The sequence below is a fragment of the Crocodylus porosus genome, unplaced genomic scaffold, assembly GCF_001723895.1.
Source record: "Crocodylus porosus isolate Cpor-Errol unplaced genomic scaffold, CroPor_comp1, whole genome shotgun sequence".
NCBI classification, from domain to species: domain Eukaryota; kingdom Metazoa; phylum Chordata; order Crocodylia; family Crocodylidae; genus Crocodylus; species Crocodylus porosus.
The window spans coordinates 67,760,808-67,782,970 of record NW_017728949.1 but is presented as its reverse complement, the minus strand read 5'-3'; the positions used below and the strand labels follow the sequence as shown (position 1 = coordinate 67,782,970).

The following is a 22,163-nucleotide window of genomic DNA, read 5'->3' as shown; positions in this document are numbered from 1 at the left end:
TTCCTGGAATAGAAGCACCCTGCTTTGATTCCTGCTTCACTGTACAACATCTGTCATATTACTATTCTGGCAGTCGAAAGAGTCAATTGACTTAATGGCTCATTATCCTTTACTCTGGAGGTATTAACAATTGTTTCTACTTGTTAATGGTATTGATAGTCTACTAATCAAACTAGCCTTTCTTAGATTAATTTTACTGCCTGATTGTTGCTTATGGTCTCTATCCTAGTCTTGGTGACTCGCTATCAGGAGCCTTCTTTTTTCCTCTTATTTTAAGAGACATTTTTCAGGTTTTAATATATTTCCTACTAAGGACTGCATGATCGTACCTTAGAGGCTCACTAGATGGGATTACCTTCAGAGTTCATAGTGCTCTTACAAGCTTACTAACAGTGTATTTAAAATCACAGTAATGTGCATGAAATTGGATGTTATTTTGATAAGATGTCACATTTTAATAATCTGGTCAGCTTTGTTTTAATAACAGAAACTCATGGGCTGTGATTTCTTTTTCAAGGTGCCAGCGAGTTAGATGTTTCGTTCCTAATAATATTAATAGGCAATAAGTATCTAACTCCTTTGGTAGCTATCTAAGGCTAAGTTTTATCAATACTTATAGCCCTATTGAGAGGCACTGGAATGAGTCAAGGTAAAGTAAAAATAGAGCAAGTTTTCTATCTTCATTGGGCTAAACTTTGAAAAGGAAGTTAAGACATCATCTTGAAAGACACAAGCAATGTAACTTTATTCACTCAATTACCACTTGTCTTTCTATCTTTCAATTCAGATCTCCCATGAGAAGGTTGTGTTTGCACCTCAGAAGATGGAACCAGATTAAACCTAACAGTTTCTTGTTAAGCCCACCACATGTACAGTCAATCACTGTACAATGCAACTCTTTTTAGCTAGATGTTTTAAATGGGACTGTGCAGATTCTTGAAGTAAAACATGTACTTAAATTCTGGATAGAAGACTTTCCTTTTCCTTGTGTTTGCAGTTTAGCTCCTTATGTTTCACTGCTTACTATATCTAGATCAGAGCTGTCCAGCTTCTAAGCACCTGGGGCCACGAGCCACATGGACTGTGCTGGGGTGAGCCACAGACCCCCAGGCCACTTGCTGTGTGCAACAGGGCCTCCCCCCATACCATACATGTTGGTGACCACCCTACCCCTCCATTGTTGCACTGTAGGTGTGGCTGGCTGTTGTACCCCATTGGTGGGCAGCCCTCACCTCTTCTTCTGCATTGTAACACATTACAGGCCATGGGCTGTATCTGCCCACTCCCTAGGGGAACAGGAATCAAGAGCAGAGGAAGGGAGGGAGGGAAGGGGAGCCTAGAGACCTCTCTTTTGCAGCAGCTAGAGCAGTCGGGGGAGTGGTGGCAAGATAGTGGCTCAGGGGCTGCATATTAACACCTCATGGGCTACCTGGGGTCTGCAGGCCACCAGCTGGACAGCTCTGATTTAGATCACACTTCCTACTTTTATCCATCAAATACCTCTGTTTTCCTTTAGACACAGGGAAGTCTTTACTACCAAGATTTATATGGTGCATTGAAGCACCTGCCCAAGTACAAGAGTTAGGTGATTGTGGTAGGAACTGTATTTAGATCTCCCAAGGCCTAATTCAATGCCTTCTCTCATGATCATCTCCTCATTTTCCCCCTGCAAACACCCACTCTTCCATTCTTGTCATAAATAAAATCCTGGGAACTGGGCCAACACCTGCTAAAGTTAGTGAAAGACTCCTCTTATTCATTTCAGTTGAAACAAGACCCTGAAATTAGCTTGCCTCTTAATTCTAATTCTTTTGCATTATTTCCATTTACAGCTCTTCAGGTTCAGGTCAGAGAATGTAGCTAAAATGCCATATAAATGTATGGCAGTCTAAATAGTATGGAAATATTTTCTTAATTATTATAATTTTTACAAGATACCATTCTAGTATGTTTTGTTAAGGTTTCTGTTAGTCATAGCTCTATGCAGGTCTGGCTGGGATACATGGAGGCTTCTCTCCTGGAGCTTGGACACAATGAAAACCCTTGGACTTCTCTGATACAAAGATGACTCCAGGGAGGGGTGGACCTAGCCAACACAGTACATGCCCTTTCATGGGGGCTAAGTTCACTGTGCTGCAAGTCAGGCAGAAGCCAGGGACAGTGCACCTTAGAGCAGGGCCAGGCAATTATTTCAGCTGGAGGGCCACTTAGTGAGGTTTGGTGAGCTCTCAAGGGCCGCATGGGTAGCCCCGTCCCCTGAGAGTTGCCCTGCCCCCCTGGGTTGCCATCTTGGGACCAGAAGCCCTGCCCCTAACCCCTGAGCTTTGCCACTGGAAGTCCCTTCCTTTGCCCCCAAGAAATATTCCTTTGGGGGGGGGCTGCCATCTTAGAACCAGAAAACCCCAAATTATACACTAAAAGTCAAACACCTACTATAACGTATTTTAATTTTATTACAAAATATATTTTTGTCGTGATTTGTGTTTGCATAGTGTACATAGAGGAGATAACTCAAAAATAAAGGGTTAAGTGTTGTGTGTATGTGTGTGTGTGCATGCGGTGGGGTGTGGGGTTTGTGAGGGGGTGTGGCTATGTGTTGGGGGCAGCGATAAGGTATGTGGGAGGTTGTGGGGGCAGGGTATGGGTGTGTGGTATTTGTGGGGTGTGAGGAAGGGTGGGGGAGTGTGGGGACCCCCCTGCACTTCCCCCCATGGTGTGCAGCCCCACAGGAGTCGGCGGCAGCAGCAGGTGGGGGACTTTGTGTCCAGAGCAGGTGCTGATGCCTGGTGGTGCATGGCTCTGGCCAGCACTGCACATTGAAGTGAGGAGTGCAGCCTGGCTGACATGCCTCTATCATGGGGGCTCTCTGCCATGCACAGGCAGCCCCTGCACTCGCACATCACTGGAGCGGTGCAACATGTGCTGGAGCTGGCTTACTTCCTTGCCCCCTGCCACTTGGATCCTGAGACTCTGCTAGAAGTGAAAGGGAGCCCCAGCTCCTGCTTCCCCATCGAGTCCCAGGACCTGTGCGGCAGGGAGCAGAAAAGGCAGCCAGCTCCAGTGCATGGAGCTTCCCTCCAGTGGTGTGTGAGCGTGGGGTCTTCCCGTGCGCAGCAGGGAGCACTGACAGTAGAGGCGGCTTAGCCAGGGTGCACCTCTCACCGTGATGTGCAGAACTGGATGGAGCTGCATGCTGCCAGATGCCAGCGCCTGTGCCAGAGACAAGCATCCCTCATGCCCCTGCCTGTTGCTGCTGCTTCCACTACTGCCTGCAGGCCTGCATGCCATGTGGGGATGTGTCGGGGAGTCCCCACACTCCCCCACCCTGCCTAACATCCACACTCTTTCCACCTGAGCTCCATGCTGCCACTGCCCCCTGGGTATGGGCTCCATCCGGCCCCAGCCTCATGCTCCTTACCCCTGCCCAGTGGCAGCTCCCCCCTGCCTCTACTGCTTCCCTGCCTGCTGCCCAGAGCAAGTGGGAAGCCAGGGAAGCTGAGCAGGTCCCCTTGCAGCAGTGCCAGTCGCTGGGAAGCTGAGCAGGCCCTCTGGCAGCTGCAGCAGTGGCAGCAGCATCCCTGCCTGGAAGCTGCATGCTGGCCGGGCTGGATCCTTATGCCCACAAAGGAGTGAGGCACAATAAGGTATGTTGGGGGGTGTGTATACATGGGCAGAAGGACTTGGCGGGGTGCATTTTATTGGTGGGTGCCGTGCTGGCCGGGCAAAATACAAAAATATAAAATATGGGCATAAAATTTTGAATGCCACTAAATCAGTTAGTCTCTAAGGTGCCACCCTGTCCTGTCTTCTGCCTGACTTCAGACTAACATGGCTAACTCTCTCTCTCCCTTCATGTGCTGCAAGTGGCACCTTTTTTTTAACCTCTGAAGCATGACACATCCTCTATTGACTTCTGAGGCAGGTCATCTCTACTTGTGATTATGTATGCCACAGATGGTAAGAAAAATCTTATGAAACATTTTTTTTAGTCAGAATTTGCTGATTTTTTCAAGTTGAAACACCCAGCTGAGCTGGTTCTGTATTGATGAAATACTGGCAGAACCATTGCAGAGGTCTGTTGGAATCCTTCTGCTTGTTGGGCAGGTTTCAAAATCTATAAGATACCCTGCCAATTTACTTGCCCAGTCCCTGAGCAGCCCACCTGCTTCATTGCCTTGGAGGCAGGGATCTCAGAGCTTCTAAAGTCCACAAATTAGTGGGGTGTTACCAGCTGCACTGCTCGGAGCAAGGTTTCCATTCCCTTTCATAGAGGGCTTGCAAAATCTGGGGTGTGTTCCAAGTAGGAACAAAATCAAATTTGAAAAGCTAGAAATTCTGCATGAAACAAAATGAACTTTCCCTGCACAAATCTGAGCACAAGCAAGCCCTGGGATGTTTTAAGTCAGATGCACGGTTGCTTAGATCCAACAGATGCTTAGGAGAGATCTGATTCCTAATTTCATGAACACTTTAAGCAAGTGACAGACGGAGCCTGGTTTTGATCTTACTTCCTCAAGTTTTAGACTGCATTATTGTTGACGATTTGGACAGAGCTATTCCTGATTTGAAACACTGTGATTGATATCAGAATCAGGTTTTTAATTCCAGGACCCCACTCGGTTCCCCTGGAAGTTAACAGTGGAATTCCCACGGCCTGCAGCAGACGGAGGATAGGGCTATGAACAGAGAGAGACCGTCAGAATACCCTGGAGGCATTCGGGGCCAAATATTTATTTCACTTACACTGGTGTAAACCAGGAGTGCTTTCATGGAAGTCAGTAGACTTAGTGGTATAAAAAAGAGATGTACGCAAGATGAAAATGATTCTGCTTTTCATTTACTGTAAGAAAAAGTAAGTTCAGGTCTATGTTTTTGTACAGCATGACCCCAACAGCTGCATATTGTTCTTAATGAACCCATGTTTCTCCATTTGCCGGTCATGTCACAGAGATGCTTAACTGAAGAATGAATTACTTTTCTTTCCTTTGAAAGTTCTTTTATGCTCTAGTTCTTTAACTTTTAATAAAATACAATGAGATAGCTCCATTATGTTAGCTTCTTTATCATGAAAGCCCTATAATGTGATAAGATCTGTGTCAATTTCTAGGGTAAGTTCAAAATTTGGTGATTCTGCTAAAAAAAGAAAGTTTTTTTTAATGTGGTCTAAGTTCTGCTGCCACGTCTAATTAAAAGCTGTTTTTAAAAGTATCTGTTCTAAGTGTTAGGCTGGGGCTATGATGAAGACTGCCGGATAATGGTTCAAACTGAGATTAGGAAGGAAGTGAGGTGACCTTATAGCCTACTGCAGCTCTTCAGCAGAAAAATCTCTAGTGCTATGTCAGTGCTTGGAGTAATTTTCCTACATACCAGGTTGTAGCTCAGTGGAAATGTATGTTAAACATACAGTTTACATACAGTTAAGCAGTCTTATTGGAAAGCTGCTATTTGAAACATATGGAAGACTGTCAACAACAATAATGCTTTGGAGAAAAAAACCCAGCATACCTGGCAATGGTGATCCAGCTGGACCCACCCACCGTAGCCATATCTCTGTGAAGAGAAGAAGAAAAAGCTAATGGTTAGCTGGTGCTCTGGAATAAAAATCAAAAGCTACATTCATGACACCAGATAGATCCAAGGGCAAGATGCACCTCATAAATAAGTCCTTCATTGCATCTGTCTCCCTCTTAGACGGACTCTGAATGGGACAAAGAGAAGTGAAGCAAAGGCAAGAAAGACAAATGCCTGAGGGAGGGAAGTGGAGAACGAGGATTAAAATAAAATAAACAGAAGTAAAAGGCGGACTCGGTGTATTCCACTGACCCCTCTTGAATGTTCATTGTTCGTTTGCAGGGTAAGTATCTTTTTAGAGTATTCGTCAACCTGTGGCATGTGCACCACAAGCGGCATGGGCAGCCTGTGTGTGGGGCACACAGCAGGTGAGGAAGGGCACTGGTAGGACAGCAGCAGATAGGGCAGGGAGCAGAAAGCAGAACTGGCAGGGGAAGGGGATCAGAGTAGCACTTGGGCAGGGTGCAGTGCTAGTTTGTGACACACTTGCCCAAAAGGTTGGCTTCCAATATTTTAGAGCACCATTAGGTAAAACTGGGAGAAATCACGTTGTCTTTTGGCCGTCAGATTTGGGACCATTTCATTTGATGAAAAGCAGCTGAATAGTGTGTCGTACACACATACTTATGGAGAACAGGCGATTTTACATATGGTGGGGTAGTACCTTGACTGATATGAATTAGCTCCAATGAAGTCAATGGACTGATAGAAATGTGTATCAACAAAAGATCCACGATGTATCAATCTGTGTGTGAGAAACCGTGTGTGTTATAGGAGTGTAGGTTGTAGCCGTGTTGGTCTAAGGACATAGGCAGACCAGGTTCTTTGGGTGAATCTGATATCTTTCATTAGACCAACTTAAATATGTACTTGGATGTATAACATGCACTTGCAGATCAGACGTACTTCATCCAAACACCGTTACACATACATTCATTCAACACCAGACACAATACACTTTGCCATGTTGCCCTCTTCATTGTATTTTCTTCCCAGTGAATGCATATACGGGAGACTGAGTTAGACAAAGTCAAGATCATTTCCTCCTTAAAACTACTGGAAAAAGCTGTTGGGGGCCTTAAATGTACATGCAGAGAAGACTCAGGGTTGCAAGTTTTCTACCCTGCAAGCAGATAATATGATGGATAAATAATAACTATAACAGGACAGATATTACTGGCACATTGTAAATAAATACAGATATCATTTGGACGAACAGTTGCAGAAATATGCTTGGAAATTTTTTGGAATTTTCTAAATATCCTGCAAGTCTAAACAGCTGCTGAAATTGTTAAGAATAATTTTATTTTACCATTACATACAAGGCAGACTTTCAAGTATCATATTATTTTGTATGGTTTATGATGTTTTTCTGATTTGAAAATCAAGCACACATAACCCACAAGTGAATCATCTGAAACCTAGGAAACCAATGACTGTATAGTGTCAGTAAGATCAGCTGATGAACTTTCACAGATATTATGGTAGCAAATGCCTTCTCTTGTGTTTGGCTTCAGAATACTTGATTTTGTTGCAAAAATCTTTTAACTCTCTGGCAGCTGGATCTTTGACAGTGCTAAGAGACCTCAGCAACCTTTCGGGTCAAGCAACTGCATACTTTTAAAAATCCTCATTTAAGGTTCAGTCCTGCCAGCTGCTTGGCCTCCTATCCTGATGCACATGCTTGCTTAGTTTAACATGTAAATGGTTCCTTAATTTCAGTAGGACTAATCAGGTAACTTTAAGCTTGTTCTTCAGGTCTTTGCTTGACTGGGCTAGGGTACTTGCAGAAATGAGCCTGTAACTCAGCAAGGTTTTAAAACATGTATCCAAAGGTACCCGAGTCATGTTCTTTGGTATCTTGCTGTATGGGGGCTTTAAACACTATAGTATTTTTAGATGGGAACACCAATCAAATTAAATTTGGGGAGAAGATAAGAGCTGAAAAATGAGCGGATGCATTTTCAGATAAAGCAATCTGTAATCAGTTAATCATTAGCACAGAGCTGTATTGATTCTGCTTTTCAGCTTCCTGTGATTCAGCAGCAGGACTGAAGGTCACTTTCTCTTGTCTATTAATATTTAAACAGAAGAGACTGGCTTAAAAGATACAAGTTAGCTGCCCATTGATTCTCCCAAAGAGGTTGAAAATTCTTTTATTAAAAAGCAAAACCCAAAGAAGCTTGTTCTCTTTTAACTCCCTAAATCATGAGATTTGAAATACTATAAAGTTTCCAAACAACAAAATCAAATGAGAAAGAACTGCTCAGAATTCCTCATTTTCAATAATGAAACATTTCACAGGAAACTGGGCAAAAGCAGGAATATTTAACACTTCAGCATAATAATTTAGGGGTGACCCTGCATTTACATGGGGTAGTCAACCTTTGTGCCCTTCTGCCACAAAGCTTCAGCTCATGTACCCCTTTATATTTTTTTCTTGGTTTTAAGGATTGGGAGGGGGGAGAGGGGGCGAGGGAGATCAAGGCCCCCATGGTGAGGGATGGAGTGGGGCTGGGGCAGTGGCTGGGGCAGGCACTGCACAGCCAGGGCGGAGCGTGGGACAAAGCCACAAGAGCAGTTCGTCCGGGAGGTGTGAGGAGGGGAGCCAGTTCCTGCCACTGTGAGCACTCCAGTGGAGATCCAGGGGGCACGTGCCCCCCAAATCTGTGCACAGGGCGGACGCAGCCGCTGCTGCAGACTGGACTCTGCATCCTGCTGCCCCAAGAGCTGCACAACACCATGTGCCTGCTGTGGCTGGGCAGGAAGGAGACGGACATACACACAAAGACACAGACATACACACAAACACACACCTGCAAACACACACACACACACACACACACGGAGAGGAGACACACAACGCCCCCTCGTAGCAGGTAAGCGTGTGTGGAGAGAAGGGGCAGGCAGGGGAGAGGGAAGGGGCAGGGTGGGGCCATATTGACAGTGGGGTGGTGGGGAGTATGTCTCTGTGCCTGCTCCCAGGAGCAGGGCCGGCGGGGCAAGGGCAGCAGTGACCTGCTGTGGGCCACACACACAACGCCTGGTTGGCTGGCTGGGGGCGAGGCAGGGCTCACACCTGGTGGCTACCACTGCAACCACCCCACAACACTGCTGCCATGCACCTGTGCTGCTTTCCTGCAGCTGGTCACATATGTGGCTCCTCAGGCTGCTGATGGGAGGCGCAAAGGTGCGAGGCATGTCAGCAGCCCATGGAGCTGCACACGCGACTGGCTGCAAGTAAGCAGCACAGGCCATGGCAGTGGCGGCAGTGTGAGGTGGTGGTGGCTGCTGCGTACAAAACCTGCCCCCCCATCTGGCCATCCAGGCGGCATGTGTGTGGCCCGCAGAGGGCACCGCTGCCCTCAGCCTCCCGGCCCCGCTCCTGGGAGCAGGCACAGAAAGCGAGCTGAGGTTGGGGGTGGGGAGGAGCTGTGGTGTGCTTTGTGGGTCCGATAGCACCCAGTGCACCCCTCCCTCTCCCCCTGGTAAAAAGTAAAGGCACCAGGGGAAACACCGCTGCCATACCCTGGGGCATACTCTGTCCCCACCTGCCTGCACATACCGCCTACATCCTTTCTAAGTACCCCTCGGGCTACATGTACCTCTGGTTGACAACCCCTGACATAGGCAAATCACTCACTGATGTGCTTTCCTGGAGCAAGGAATATGCAATCAGACCTACTGACATCATCATAACAGAGATCCTGTGGTATCTCAATATATTTTATTTTGTACCTATTAAATTAACTGTTTATCAAAAAAAGCAATGGTCTGATGCACATGTGTCCTATTGAGCTCATTGGATTTTAGTCAAGTCCCTAATAATTGTGATTTGGCAACTGTCCAGATAAATGAAACATTATCAAGCTTTACTGCATGATCTATTTTTGACCCATTCACCCCCTTTTGCCCTTGATAATTAAATGGGCATTTTTTATACTCATTATTCAAACACTTAATGAATTTCTATTCTTTATTATATTACAATAATATGAAGTCAGCCATTTTCTTACAAAAGTTTATGCTATACATCTCTGATTTAGTTAGTCTATAAACTGTAAAACTACCTTGCCTTCTTCTTGAAACCTAACATCAAGTTTTCTCTAATATTTGGTTTAAAAAAAAATCAGTATTTCTTAGGACCAATAATTTGCAGTAAATAGTAGGGCTATGTGAAGCTTTGGTCCCTGATTCAATTTGGCAGAGATTTGGCCTGACTCAGTGGCCAAATCTCCAAATCCAGATTGAATCAGGGGACCCTATAATCTCTCTGAATTGATTTGGAGAGATGCGGAAAGATTTGGTGATTTGGACATAGGCACAGCTTTAAATGTTTTTTTTAAATACCTCCAGGTACCAGGCAGCCCGTGAATGCTGTGATGCTGGGTGCATGAAGCATCCCTCAGGAGTCCGGGGGGCTGGCTCCCCAGTGCACTTGGCAGTAGACCTGGAAGTGGACCAGAAGCACTTCCGGGTCCACCAGGAAGCATGCAGAGGGGCTCCCCTGTGGCCCCCTAGCTCAGTGACTGCTGCAGCTTGAGTCTGGGGGGGAACCTGGGGTCCCCCCACAGCCAATCACTGAGCCAGGGGAGTGTGGGCGGGCTCCCCCAGCGTGCTCCCTGGGAGACCCGGAAGTGAACCGGAAGGACTTCTGCTCCACTTCTGGGTTCACCACCAAGCATGTGGAGGGCCCCCCAGCCCCCTCCCCCCTTACTCCTGTGGGACGCTGCATGTGCCCAGCATCGCAGCGATCATGACCTGCCCTGCTAACTCATGGTATGTAGTAAAAACCTAAAACTGTGTCTATGTCCGAATCACTGATTCTCTGAATCAGCATTGAATCTTCAGATTTGGATTCAGCTGAATTGAATCAGGGACATAGATCTGAATCAACGAATTGAATCACTATCCCTGATTTGGGCTGAATCCAAATCGAATAGGGCCTGCTTTGCACACCCCTATTAATATTAGGTATGTATAGCTCTTATAGATTTCATAAACATTAGGGCTGGAAGGGACCCCGGAAGATCATTGAGACCAACCCCCTGCCCCAGGGGCAGGAAGTCAGCAGGGATCATAGGATCCCAGCAAGATAAACATCCAAATTTCTCTTGAAGGCATTCAAAGTAGATGCTTGAACCACCTCTGGTGGCAGTCTATTCCAAACCTTGGGGGCTTGGACAGTAAAGAAGTTCTTCCTTATGTCCAGGCTGAAACCTACCCATAACAAACCCATGCTGGCTATCCTTCAGGATGTTGCCGTCAGCCAGTCTGTTAAGGATAGCCTCTTTGATAATCTTTTCCAAGACCTTCCCCAGGATAGAGGTTAGGCTGATGGGTCTGTAGTTTGCCAGATCCACTTTCCTCCCTTTCTTGAAGACAGGCACCATGGTGGCCTTCTTCCAGTCTTCGGGCACTTCACCAGAGCCCCAGGAGTTCTCAAAGATCTGTGCCAGGGACTGAACTATGATGCTTGCCAGCTCCTTGAGTACCTTTGGGTATAAACCATCAGGGCTGGCTAACTTGAAAGTATCTAGCCTCTCAGTGTGTTCCTTCACAAGGTCAGCATTGAATATGTATGTGTGTGTGTGAGAGAGAGGGAGACAGAACTGAAGAAACACTATAGGAACTGAAAAATTAGATGTTCTTTAGGAAATATATTATGTATTGTTATCCCTGGGCATGTCTAGATGTGCATTTACACCAGCTTAAATTTACTGTGCAGTAAGTTACTGCGCAGTAAGTGGGAATAGGCTGGCATCTACATGTGCAGCCATTAACGCACATTATCTCTGTGTGTTGACTAAAGTTAGTCCCAGGTCAGTTCACACACACAGTGTTACTGTGCAGTGAGGTATCTACATGTGCATTACTGTGCAGTAACTAATCATGTGTAAATTTGAAATCTGCATGATGCAGGTATCAAGTTTACACTCAAATTGGGGTAAGTTGCCATATTTACTGTGCAGTAAAGGCGTGCACATGTAGACATGTGCATGTACTGCACAGTAATTCTGGTTACTGCACGGTAAATGTGCGGGTGTAGATGCATCCCCTGATCCTTAGATTTCCATATAAGAAAAGAGATCACAGGAAAACTTTAGGTTTGCTTCCTTTGTACCTTTGACAGTACTTGGTTTATAGTGATTTTCACTCATTCCTCTGTATAGTCTTTATATTTCCATTTTTTCTGTATAGGTCTTCCACACAGCAACAAGAGAGAGAAATATAACATGGCTGGATTTTTCAAAGGTGTCCAGGGAATTTAGAAACTACAAATATTCCTCTGAAAATATCAACCTTTAAAAATATGAAAATGTGACTATACAACCACAAAAATTGACAGTAGTACTGAAGGGCAGGTGGAACTCAACATTTTATCATTTGGGGTTGTCTCTAATCTGAATGCAGTTCTGATGTACGGATGAGATCATGGACTGATGATGCCAAATATATCCATGATGCATTTGACCCAAGGAGCCGCTAACATTTATAGGGCTAAATTCTGCTACTTTTAATTAAGAAAACGTCAATAAAATCAACAATATTTTCACTCAATTAAGGATGGCAAAATTTGGTCTTTAATTTTTGACAAACCAAAAAGACCAGTTTCTATGCAGACTGGATATTATAAAAGTTCAATCTATTCAGAATTAGACTCCTCATAGAAATAATTCTAAAAATACTCTGCCATCTGGCCCACGTTAGTTGGTGTCTGCTTGTAAAGTCATAGGTGAACTCTTACAATTGTAAATAAGAGGGTCAAATATGTTTAAAAGCACTTCCTACATGAAAAGATAACAAGCCCTCCTTTTCAAGAATTTCTGTTTGGATTATTGTTATTGCTTACCATCAGCTGTGTGTTTTCAACTCCAGATTTCACTGCTACTAATATTTTATACATAATTTACATTTTCCTGTCCCTCTCTGACTAATCTTTAACCTCTGTTAGTGTGTGTTTAACAGTCACAGGGACACAGATCTAACAAGTACACAGACATACCAAAGAATTCTCTTTCATCAGGAACAAAAGGAAACCTCAACATATTGAAGAAAGAAATATGCACGGTGCAAAGGGCAGTGACACAGATCCCAGGGCCCTTACCCTGCAGCAGCTCCAGCCCAGCGAGGCTGTGCTGTCCTGCAGCTCAGCTATCATGAAGCTGGCGTGGGGGGGCAAATAGCCCCTAACACAGACCCAGACCACCCCCCTCCAGACCCCAGCAAGTTGCGGGGGGAATCCCTCACAGTGGAGGGCTCTGTTCCCTCGCTGCTTTCTCCTTAGTCACTGCTGGCAGTCGTCAGCTGTGGGGGGAGGTGGGGGACACAGATAATGAGAGGGGCTACTCTGGTAGCCTCCTGGGAGGCATGTGAAAGCATCGCCAGTAGCCAGTGTAGGCAGGCTGTGAGCTCCCTTGAGTAAAGCACTTCCTCCAGGGGTGAGGTTTGAATGCCTGTACTTAGCCTTAGAGACAAACTGGTTAAGAGAGGCATGAGCTTTCTGGGAAACAACCTACTTAATCTGATGCTTTAATGTCACATGCTAGCTTACAGCCTAGGAAAGCTCATGCCTCTCTGAATTAGTTCATCTCAAAGATGCCACTGAGCCTCACTGTCTGCAGTGTCAAGTAGTGATGCCCAACCTTTCTAGGCTGTAGACAGGATGACTGGTGCAGGATCAGTCTGTGGGCCAGATCTGGTATGTGAGATCATTTCATAAGCCTCACCAGCACAGGATTGGTGGGTAGGCTTGATCTAGCATATGGACCCAGCTCCATGTGCTGGACCAGGCCACAGCACCATGCAAGCCAGCTCCGGCCCCATGTGTATCAGATCAAGTCTGCTGGCCTGGCCCTATGCACTATCCCAATCCAGCAAAAAGACCCATATCATTTGGTCTGCGGGGCTTGGAAATCTGATGGTGAGGGAGCAGTCATTGCAGTAATTGCTGCTGCTTCTCTATTGCCAAATTGAGGGCCCTGTGGGAAACCCTCCAGTCTGGATGATGTGCCTCCATGGGCTAGTGGTTGAGCACCACTTGTACAGAGAGCCTCAGCATGTGTGTGTGTGTGTGTGTGTGTGGATGTATCTGATGCCCACTCGCAAGGCTGAAATCACAAGTCTTTTCCATCATGGATAGCCACAACAAGATTGACTCATTCCATGGAAGGGACAGATGGAGCTTAGGAGCCTTTCACCCTAAGGGCCACCAGGACAGAGCTGCAGCAAGGGGCTCAGAACATCCAGTATAAAAAAATAACAAAGTTAGTTCTTGTCCCCACTCTTAAGTAATCTGATTCTTTGGCAACATTATGTGATCTTTAAAAATCACCCACATCTGAATTGTTCACAGATTCACAGAAGTTTAGGGCTGGAAGGAAGCTCATGAGATCATCAGGACCAGCCACCAGCTCTGGGCAGGAAAGACTGCTGGGGTCAGATAACCCCAGCAAGGTGTGCATCCTGGCTTCTGTTGAAGATCTCCAGGGTAGGTGCCTGCACCACCCCTGCTGGGAGTCTATTCCAGCATCTGGTCACATGAACCATGAAGAAGTTTTTCCTTATACCCAATCTGAAACTTTCTTCTAGGAGGTTATGACCATTGCTCCTGGTTTTCCCCTGGGGCGCTTTGGTGATCTGTGGAGCTGATCAAAGTCTGTTTTACTGCAAGATCACCACTACTCCTGCCAGTCCAGGGAGCATGGGGGGAGTGGAGGTGATGAGCCAGGCTGCAAAGCACGGCTCTGTCTGCTTCCACCCACCCACCTTCTCTCAGAACAGTGACTGGAGGGCAGGCACAGGGGCTCCTTGGGGAGGGCAAAGGTGCGGGAAGGCAGCAGTTCCCAGGGGAGCAGCTGCAGGCACCTCTGGAACAGCTGGGGCAGGTGCAGGCTGCCAGATAGAAGAAGAGGGCATTCACCTCCTCACAGTGTGCTGAGGAACACCCATTGGGAATCACTGCTTTAACAGTGATATCACAATAGAGAAGATTTAGACCATCACAAAAACATTCAAATGTTAGGAAAACAACAATAACATGTTGTTTACCCTTGTTCTAGTTAGTACTCTTGTTCTGGTATGAATGCATTAATTTGAGCTACTTACTTAGGATGCAATCTGTTACATCTTAGCAATGCATTAAATATTTCTGGCAAAAAAGTCTACTGATTTTGCACTTCAGTGGATGCAGATCCAAAATTATTTCAGTCTAATCCAGTATTAATAATTCATTTCACATTTTTTTTTAAGATTACAGTTATGGACTTAAGGGTCCTTTGTGCGTATCAAAATCTCCTCCTAAGTATGTCAACTGACTTATCATGTATACACAAATGATAGTTCACCTCTCTTACAACCTTAACTGTTATCTAAAAAATCAGATTTTGCAGGCAATTTATTACAGAAATTACAGAAATTTGCATACAGTTCATCTACTTAACTTAGCAACCAACACACTAGGTAAAAAGTCTTGTTTTATTGAGCTTCAAAGTTCATGCTAATGTGGATTCTTTTGAATATACCTGCACCTATACACATGTGAGCATACACACATACACACTACTTTAAATTAATATTAAGGGCACAAAATTGAGCACAGTCCTTACTTTTTACTTTGCAGGAGTTTTGATTTAGTAAGCAGAGCTGAATGAGGGTCTCATACCATCCTTATAATAGAAAGATTAACAGATCACTGATAAATTAAAAACACTGATGAACTGGAAACTCCAGTAGTAATGAGTGCTAGATCAAGTGTCTAAGGTATTGTTACCTGTTTCAGGTCAGGCCATTCCTTAGGTAGGATGTGACTATGAATATCAATTTTCATCTCTGAAGTTTCAAAGGAGAATTACTGTTTAAAGGATGACGATTCACATTAATTTCTCTGTCTTTGTTGCTGGCATAGCAGATTGTTATTAACTTAGGCTGTTGGTCAAGCCTGCTAACTTATCAGGCTGCCTATATACAGTAGCCAATCAGGTAGCTAACTTTCTGGAGGTGCGGCTCCATACAAGAGCAAAGTATTCTGGCAGGAGTGACTGTTATTGCATAATATAATATAGAATAAGCTTTTAGGTGAAGCTGTGGGTTTATATCTTCACTATAAAAGGAGTTTTTTACAAGAGTTTGTAAAGCAAAAGTTGGTTTCTATATTTAAAGTTAATGCTAAAATTAGAGAACAGTGAGGACGTTAAAACATAATGTTCTGAACTCTCTTTCTCCTTCTCTTAGATGCTAAAAAATATTTTATAGAGGCCATTAAAGAGAGGCTTTAGTAGCGAGATTTCTCTCTCCCCTCAATCTTCCCTTCTGGTCCCTCCAATGTTGCTTTCTAAATATTCATTGAACTGCACGCACAAATCAACAATTCCAGGAACTTTTAGGTAAACAGTAGCTGCATCTCTGTTTCTTGTTTTATCCTCCCTTTCTGGTCAATCACACCAGGGTATGCCTATGAGGTACACAGGGGCAGATCCAGAGGGGATGCAGTGGTGAGGCTGCACCCCCCTTTCAGACTGGGCCATGCTGCTGCAGCCTCAGGGAACTTTAAAAAAGTCCCCAGAGTGGAAGAGCATCCCCTCTTCACCTCCATGCTCAGAGGCATGTCCCCTCCTTCTTCTTCCTCTGTCTCCCACCTGCCACAGCTGCTTTCCTCCCTGTCCTGGGGCAAGGGAAACTTCAGAGCTGCTCCTGCCTGCTCCAGCTGAGCTGCATGGGGACTGGGATCACCTTGGGCAGGGGTTGTCAACCGGGGGTACACGTGCCTGCAGAGGTACTTGAGAAGGCCCTAGGTATGTGGGCAGGGATAGAGTGCCACCATGCATTATCCGGTGTTGTGTAGGCACCACCTGCCTGCCAGATGTGGGGGGTAGGAGAAGCTCACATGTGGCAGTTGCCACCACTCTACATTTGGCGGTGCACCCCCCCCCATTTGGCTGCACGCCACCCCCTGCTCTGCATCCGGCCACTGGGGGTACACTGCTCTGTGTGCAGTTGCCAGGGGTACACTGATCCAAAAAGGTTGACCTAAGGTAGTGACAGTGGTGCCCTGCACCTGTTTCTGGCGGGGTCTGGGCAGTGTGGGAGAACCCACCCCTTCCCCATTGCTGCTGCTGCTGTTCCCAGCTAAGCCCAGCCCCTGGGGAAGCCCAGCTGAGGACATGGAAGCAGCTCTGAAGCTTCCCCCACCTCTGGACAGCAGAGAAAGCAGCAGTGACTGGAGGAGGTGGGGGTGGACGGGGAAGGAAGGAGAAAGGAGGGAAGGGGAGCATAGGAGAGGGATGTGCCTCTGGGCATGGATGGGGAAAGGGGATACTTACGTGCTTCAGGAACTTTAAAAAGTCCCCGAGAGGCTCCTTGAGCTCAGTTGCCTGCACTGGTGGCTTAGAGGGGAGGAAGCTGACAGCTCGGGTGCAACCACCCCTGCAGCATGGGTGACTGTTCCTGCACCCCCTTGGCTAAATCCTGGATCTGCCCCAGTTGCATCATGCAGAAAAATTTGCTGCTCAAGGACACCTGCTAAGTTATTAGGATGTTTGGCTTATAATTCTGAGTGTCTCAGTGCTATGCTGTATAGACATATTTGTGTCTTTTCTATACTTTTTTGTGTCTTTTCTATACTATCTCCTACGCTCCCCCAGACTCTCTGACACTATTAGCGGGCACTATCCTTTATTCTTTCTTTAATTTTGGTACTGTTGCCTCAGTGCTACTCCTCATTGCCTATCCTCTCTAGAGGTGTTTAGTTTTTCACTGAGTCAAGTAGAAGGAATCCTGCTGTGAAGGTCTGGAACAATTTCTTCACTGAAATGTGAATTAAAAAGAAGCTGAGGTCTCAAAGGAAATTTTGACAAACAGTGGTCAGTTCTCTAGCATGCTGCCAGCTTTCTAGGGTAAACTTCAGAGGAGCCATGTGCTACTACAGGTGACCGAAGTAGAGATGAAGTATCATTTCTTAAAAGCTAGTAACTCTCGGTGACTGAATGCTATTGCTAAAACCTTATGGTTGGGGCTCTGAACTGGAGTGTATAGCATCCTTAAGGAATATTGATCACAATTTGTGCAAATAATAAGAACCAGAGGAGAGAGTGATAAAAATGCAGGCTATACAAATAAAATCAATTCCAAGTATTTCCCAAAGTTCCCATATGGAATCCAAACTTTTCAAAATGACACAAGATTCCTCCATACACTATGTTTGGGTATGCACAATAAATATTTTATTATTGCATTGACTTGCAAATGAATTTATTGTGGGTTTTGGCAAACCAGCTGTACCTTTGGTGAAGGCTGAAATCTCCACGTGCTCTTTTTAATGTGAGTAAATATGGTAATGCAATGCACACCCATTCCCCAGACATTAGCCCTCTAAACTGGGGTGTGTCTTAAGCAAAGAAACTGATTGTCATGCCAGAAGGGAGGCAGCATGGGAAGGCTGCAATGGCTGCTGGTGGGCGACTTCTTGCGGGCTCTGGGCTACATGGAGGAAGGATGGGGTTCACCCAGTGTAACTCAGGCTCTCACTGCAGCTCCGCAGCCAGGGGTTTAACGGTCTCACAGACACTGCAAAAGCTGCCCTCCCTTCATGCCTAGCATTCAGCCATGACAAGACTGTGCTGTGGGATGTGAGAGTCTGGAAAAACATTTTTTTCTTCATCCTGCCTTTCCAGAACCAGATGCTTGTCTTATTTGGGAATGAACTGTATGGGAGTCAGTACAGTAAGTGGTTTTATTTTCACTTATTTTCTGACAATGGAGGACATGGTAAAGAGAATCCTGTAGGACAATTTTGCCAAAATTATAATTAATGTATTTTAATGCTCTTATCCAAGTTGGGAATTTACTCAGGATTTCAGGGCGCAGTACAACCTGAAATGCAATATCCTCAATCTGGCAGCTGAATATCCACCTTTTATCAACATGGTAACAAATGACTTAGGAGCAGGAAAACACAATAGTGGTACTTCATGAAATCAGGCCTATCCAGCATGCATAACCTTGTCCCTATCTTTAAACTATGAAAAATGGGCATTTTAAAGGAAGATTAAAATAGAAACAAAAATACTGGGTGGCCTTTATTAAAGACTATCAGTTCTGAATTTTCAAAACCAACTTCAAATGCTGAACCCACAGTTTCACATGTCCTTTTCCGGCACAAACTTGGTAGATATGTTTCTGGCTTCTAGTTCTTGTGTGCAAGCTGATCATTTTGCACACCTACACAGCGCTGCATCTGGAGAAGAACGCATGCCCTCTAAGTTGAGCTACTTAGAAAATTTGTCCTTTAACAAATGAAATAAATGTAGACTAGCGTGCCTGTTCCTGTTGCTTAGCAACATGTTCTTTCTCGGTTTTCCTGGTGATGGTATTGCTCCCCTGAGACTGTCATCAAAGACCCCAGAATATAGTCCCCGAGGCTCTGAAACGAGCCCATCTTGTACATGTCACATTTAGAAGGAATGCAAGAGTCTATACATTTATTTTTATGCAATAGCAAATACGTGCACCTTTCCCAAGAAATTACCCTACTGTTAATAGGCCCAAGTCTGCCTATCTTCTGAGGCTAGTGGCATTCCTGTGGCTCCATTTGCAACGAGGAACTGGGAAGTTGAAACACTAATAATACATAACACTACAACTAATAATGTTTTACATAGCAATTTTCATTAGTAGACATCAAAGGACTTTAAAAATAAGGTTAGTTTCTGCCTCATACCTCTCATCTCTTCAACTATAAAGAGCTAAGCCTTATTAGGTGTTGAACAACTTCCAGTGCTTAAAAAAGAAGATATCATCATTATCATCATTTAAAAGCAAACAACACCACCACCAAAAACTAAAACAAAAAACTCCCCCTAAAAAACCAAAAATAAATGTATAGCATCCAGTTAGGATCTTATTAGGTAATTTAATTGCATTTTATTCTTAACATATTTCTCTGCTAGCAGATATTTGTTATATATGGTGCACAGCACTTCTATGAAAGGGCTGTTGCGTATTTCAGATATAAACCTTGAATAATAGAAACTTATAATGAAATCAAAGTACATCTTTACTTCTTGGTACAGTAGCTGTTAGCACCAATATATCATCAGGGCTTCTTAAAAACAAGTTAGTATGCATTAGTCAGGTCCTCTGTAAGCTAACTTTTAAGCAAAAATAAAAAATGTTGGCATTTTCAGAGTTAAGTTTCTATTTTAATTATAATAATCCTTCCTTCCTGCTTTTTAGGAAAAGAGGAATTCCCATCAGCTACTTTTCATAGTGTACTATGTTCACTCAGACTGGTATTTATGATGTCTGTCTGTCGGAGATAGCATTCTGGATAGTGTCCTAGCACTTCCACATTTTGTTAGGCTTGTGGTTAGTATGTAGGATGGCAGTTGTCTTGCCTGCAAATATTCTAGCAGAAACGATCATTAAGTCTTGTTGTTTCCAAATGACAGAGAAAAATAAAATATGCTCTCCAGTTGCTAACTAAAAATGGTTTTCAGTAAACAACAACTAGAAGGTTTAAACAAACACAGGGTCGAGCATCATTCTCCCTCACATTCTGTAACGAGGAGTAAACAGAAACTATTAGCTTTAATTTGGGCTAGGAATTACAGAAGACTGCAGCGTCTGTCAGAATGGAGCCTATGGCAATTGCTGTTAAAAAGTCATTGGCTGTCAGCTAGAGATATCTGAGATTGCTGCAGTTTCTTGGACAGGACCACGACTATGGGAAAGAAAGTAAAGTTTCCCCAATCCTGACTTTGTTATGTTTTCCTATATCTAGGGTGCCAGTGTTCCCTGCTTTCCCTCCTAAAATCATCCCTGTGCCAGCACTTGGTATTTCAGATTATGAGGTTTTGAAGATATGGATAGTTTCTTTAGGGCTCCAGGGAATTTCTGGATTGTACTGTAGAGAGAGATGTTTTCTTCTGCCTCAAAAGAAAGGTGATATGAAACTACAGATCAGGGATTGGAAGCAAAACATGGTCACTGAACCTGATCTGCTGCTGAAAGGAGTAGGGTACTTGTAAGGGTGCAGACAGATCCATGCTTTTCACAAACGATCCTGTGACTACACTGCTGAGGTTGGGATTCTTCATGGATTCTTAGGATCTGCCTAAATGCAAAATCATATGTTCCTCTCCTTGTTGATTCTACACAGGAAAGTGATCACTTGCCAGGGGCCTTATGAGTTAAAATTTTGGTCCACACTGATTATTTTGCAAGTATTTAGCTCTGAATGTTGATTTGTGATGCATATATTGAGTTTCTAAAAAATTGGGTATTGATATCTAAAGAAACACAGTACTAAGCATCTAGCTGAGCCAAGACCTTTCCAACTATGTGTTTTTTTATGATGCATTTATAAATTCTGATTTTCAAGGTTTAATATTGCAGCTGTCTCTAATCAGTCACGGTGAGGATGAAGGCTGGCAGAAAAACAGATTAATAAAGGATTCTACCAAACATGTTTTTTGTTGTGGAGGCTGTTATTGATTTGTGGACCTCAGACATTTTTCATGGTTGGAGCTGTGGTCTTTCTTCTTCCAAATGTCTAATTCCAAATGGAGCATAAGAACCCAATTCTATCCTGAGTGAAATCTATGGAAGATTAAAAAAAATCTTCAATGAAAATACAATTCAGACTTTAAATGTTCATTACAAATTTTGGAATATTTTCAATGGCAGTGGGTGCACTTCACTTACACAAGATGCTTAACTGCACAATACCATAGTAAGTGTGTGCATCTACATGTGCACACACTTACTGCACAATAAACCTTGCTAATTGCAAGTAAATTTGCTATCTGCAAATGCAAGACGTAAATTTACTTGCGATTACTTACTGCACAGTAGTGCTCATGTAGGCACCTGACCGGGAACAAATCTGCTCCTGGTTAATCAGCCACTGGGGCAGGAGATTGGTCCCTGCCCCTGGGAGCTACCTGCTGCTGGGGAGGCTCTGCCACCAGAACCCACATGGGGACTATGTCCCCCTGCCCCAGCAGCAGGGAGCTGCAAGCTTCCGCTCCTAAATTGTGATCTTGAAGCAGGGAGATTGTCTCCCAGTGCCAGCTCTACAACCACAGAGATGAGGAGCTCCCGGCGCCGGGCCCGTGTCTGAGGAGCTGACTCTGGGAGCCCGACTGAGCCCCATTACATTCCAGTCTGACATGCCAGACCCCGACCTGGATCCCTTCTTGTCAGGCAGCCTAACCTCGACTGTCATGCAGGGCTGTGAACTCCCTAGACCCCTTTCCCTCTCAGCATATGCCCTCTCTGAGACCTTTGGCCTTGTAGACCCTGGTCTTGCCGCTAGGTCAGTTGCAACTCCAAGCCCCAGGCTCTGGCCATCCCTCGAGGTGGGAATCCTTGCCCTTTGACCATTCTGGTTCTGGCCCCAGCATTGACCAGTCAATGGTCTCCTGACTAGGTTTCTGAGCAGCTAGCCCTCTTCCTCTCATATTTCATAGATTTCATAGACATTAGGGCTGGAAGGGACCTCACAAGATCATCGAGTCCAGCCCCCTGCCCAAAGGGCAGGAAGTCAGCTGGGGTCATAGGATCCCAGCAAGATAAGCATCCAATTTGCTCTT

General features: G+C 44.8%; 1 protein-coding gene across 3 annotated transcripts in view; it reads right to left on the bottom strand.

Moving 5' to 3' along the window:
• Window positions 1-15,496, bottom strand: part of ACMSD (aminocarboxymuconate semialdehyde decarboxylase) — a 69,512-nt gene extending 54,016 nt beyond the window's left edge. For 2 of the 3 annotated variants that reach the window (XM_019554587.1, XM_019554588.1), the window contains exons 1-2: window positions 15,344-15,496; window positions 5,506-5,550 (exon numbers count right to left, since the gene is read on the bottom strand). In XM_019554587.1, coding sequence (XP_019410132.1) covers window positions 5,506-5,550; window positions 15,344-15,400 — 102 coding nt within the window. In that variant the 5' untranslated portion in view covers window positions 15,401-15,496. The remainder of the gene's footprint in view (window positions 1-5,505; window positions 5,551-15,343) is intronic. The other variant, XM_019554586.1, reaches the window with a different exon arrangement.
• Between the last annotated feature and the right edge of the window lie 6,667 nt (window positions 15,497-22,163).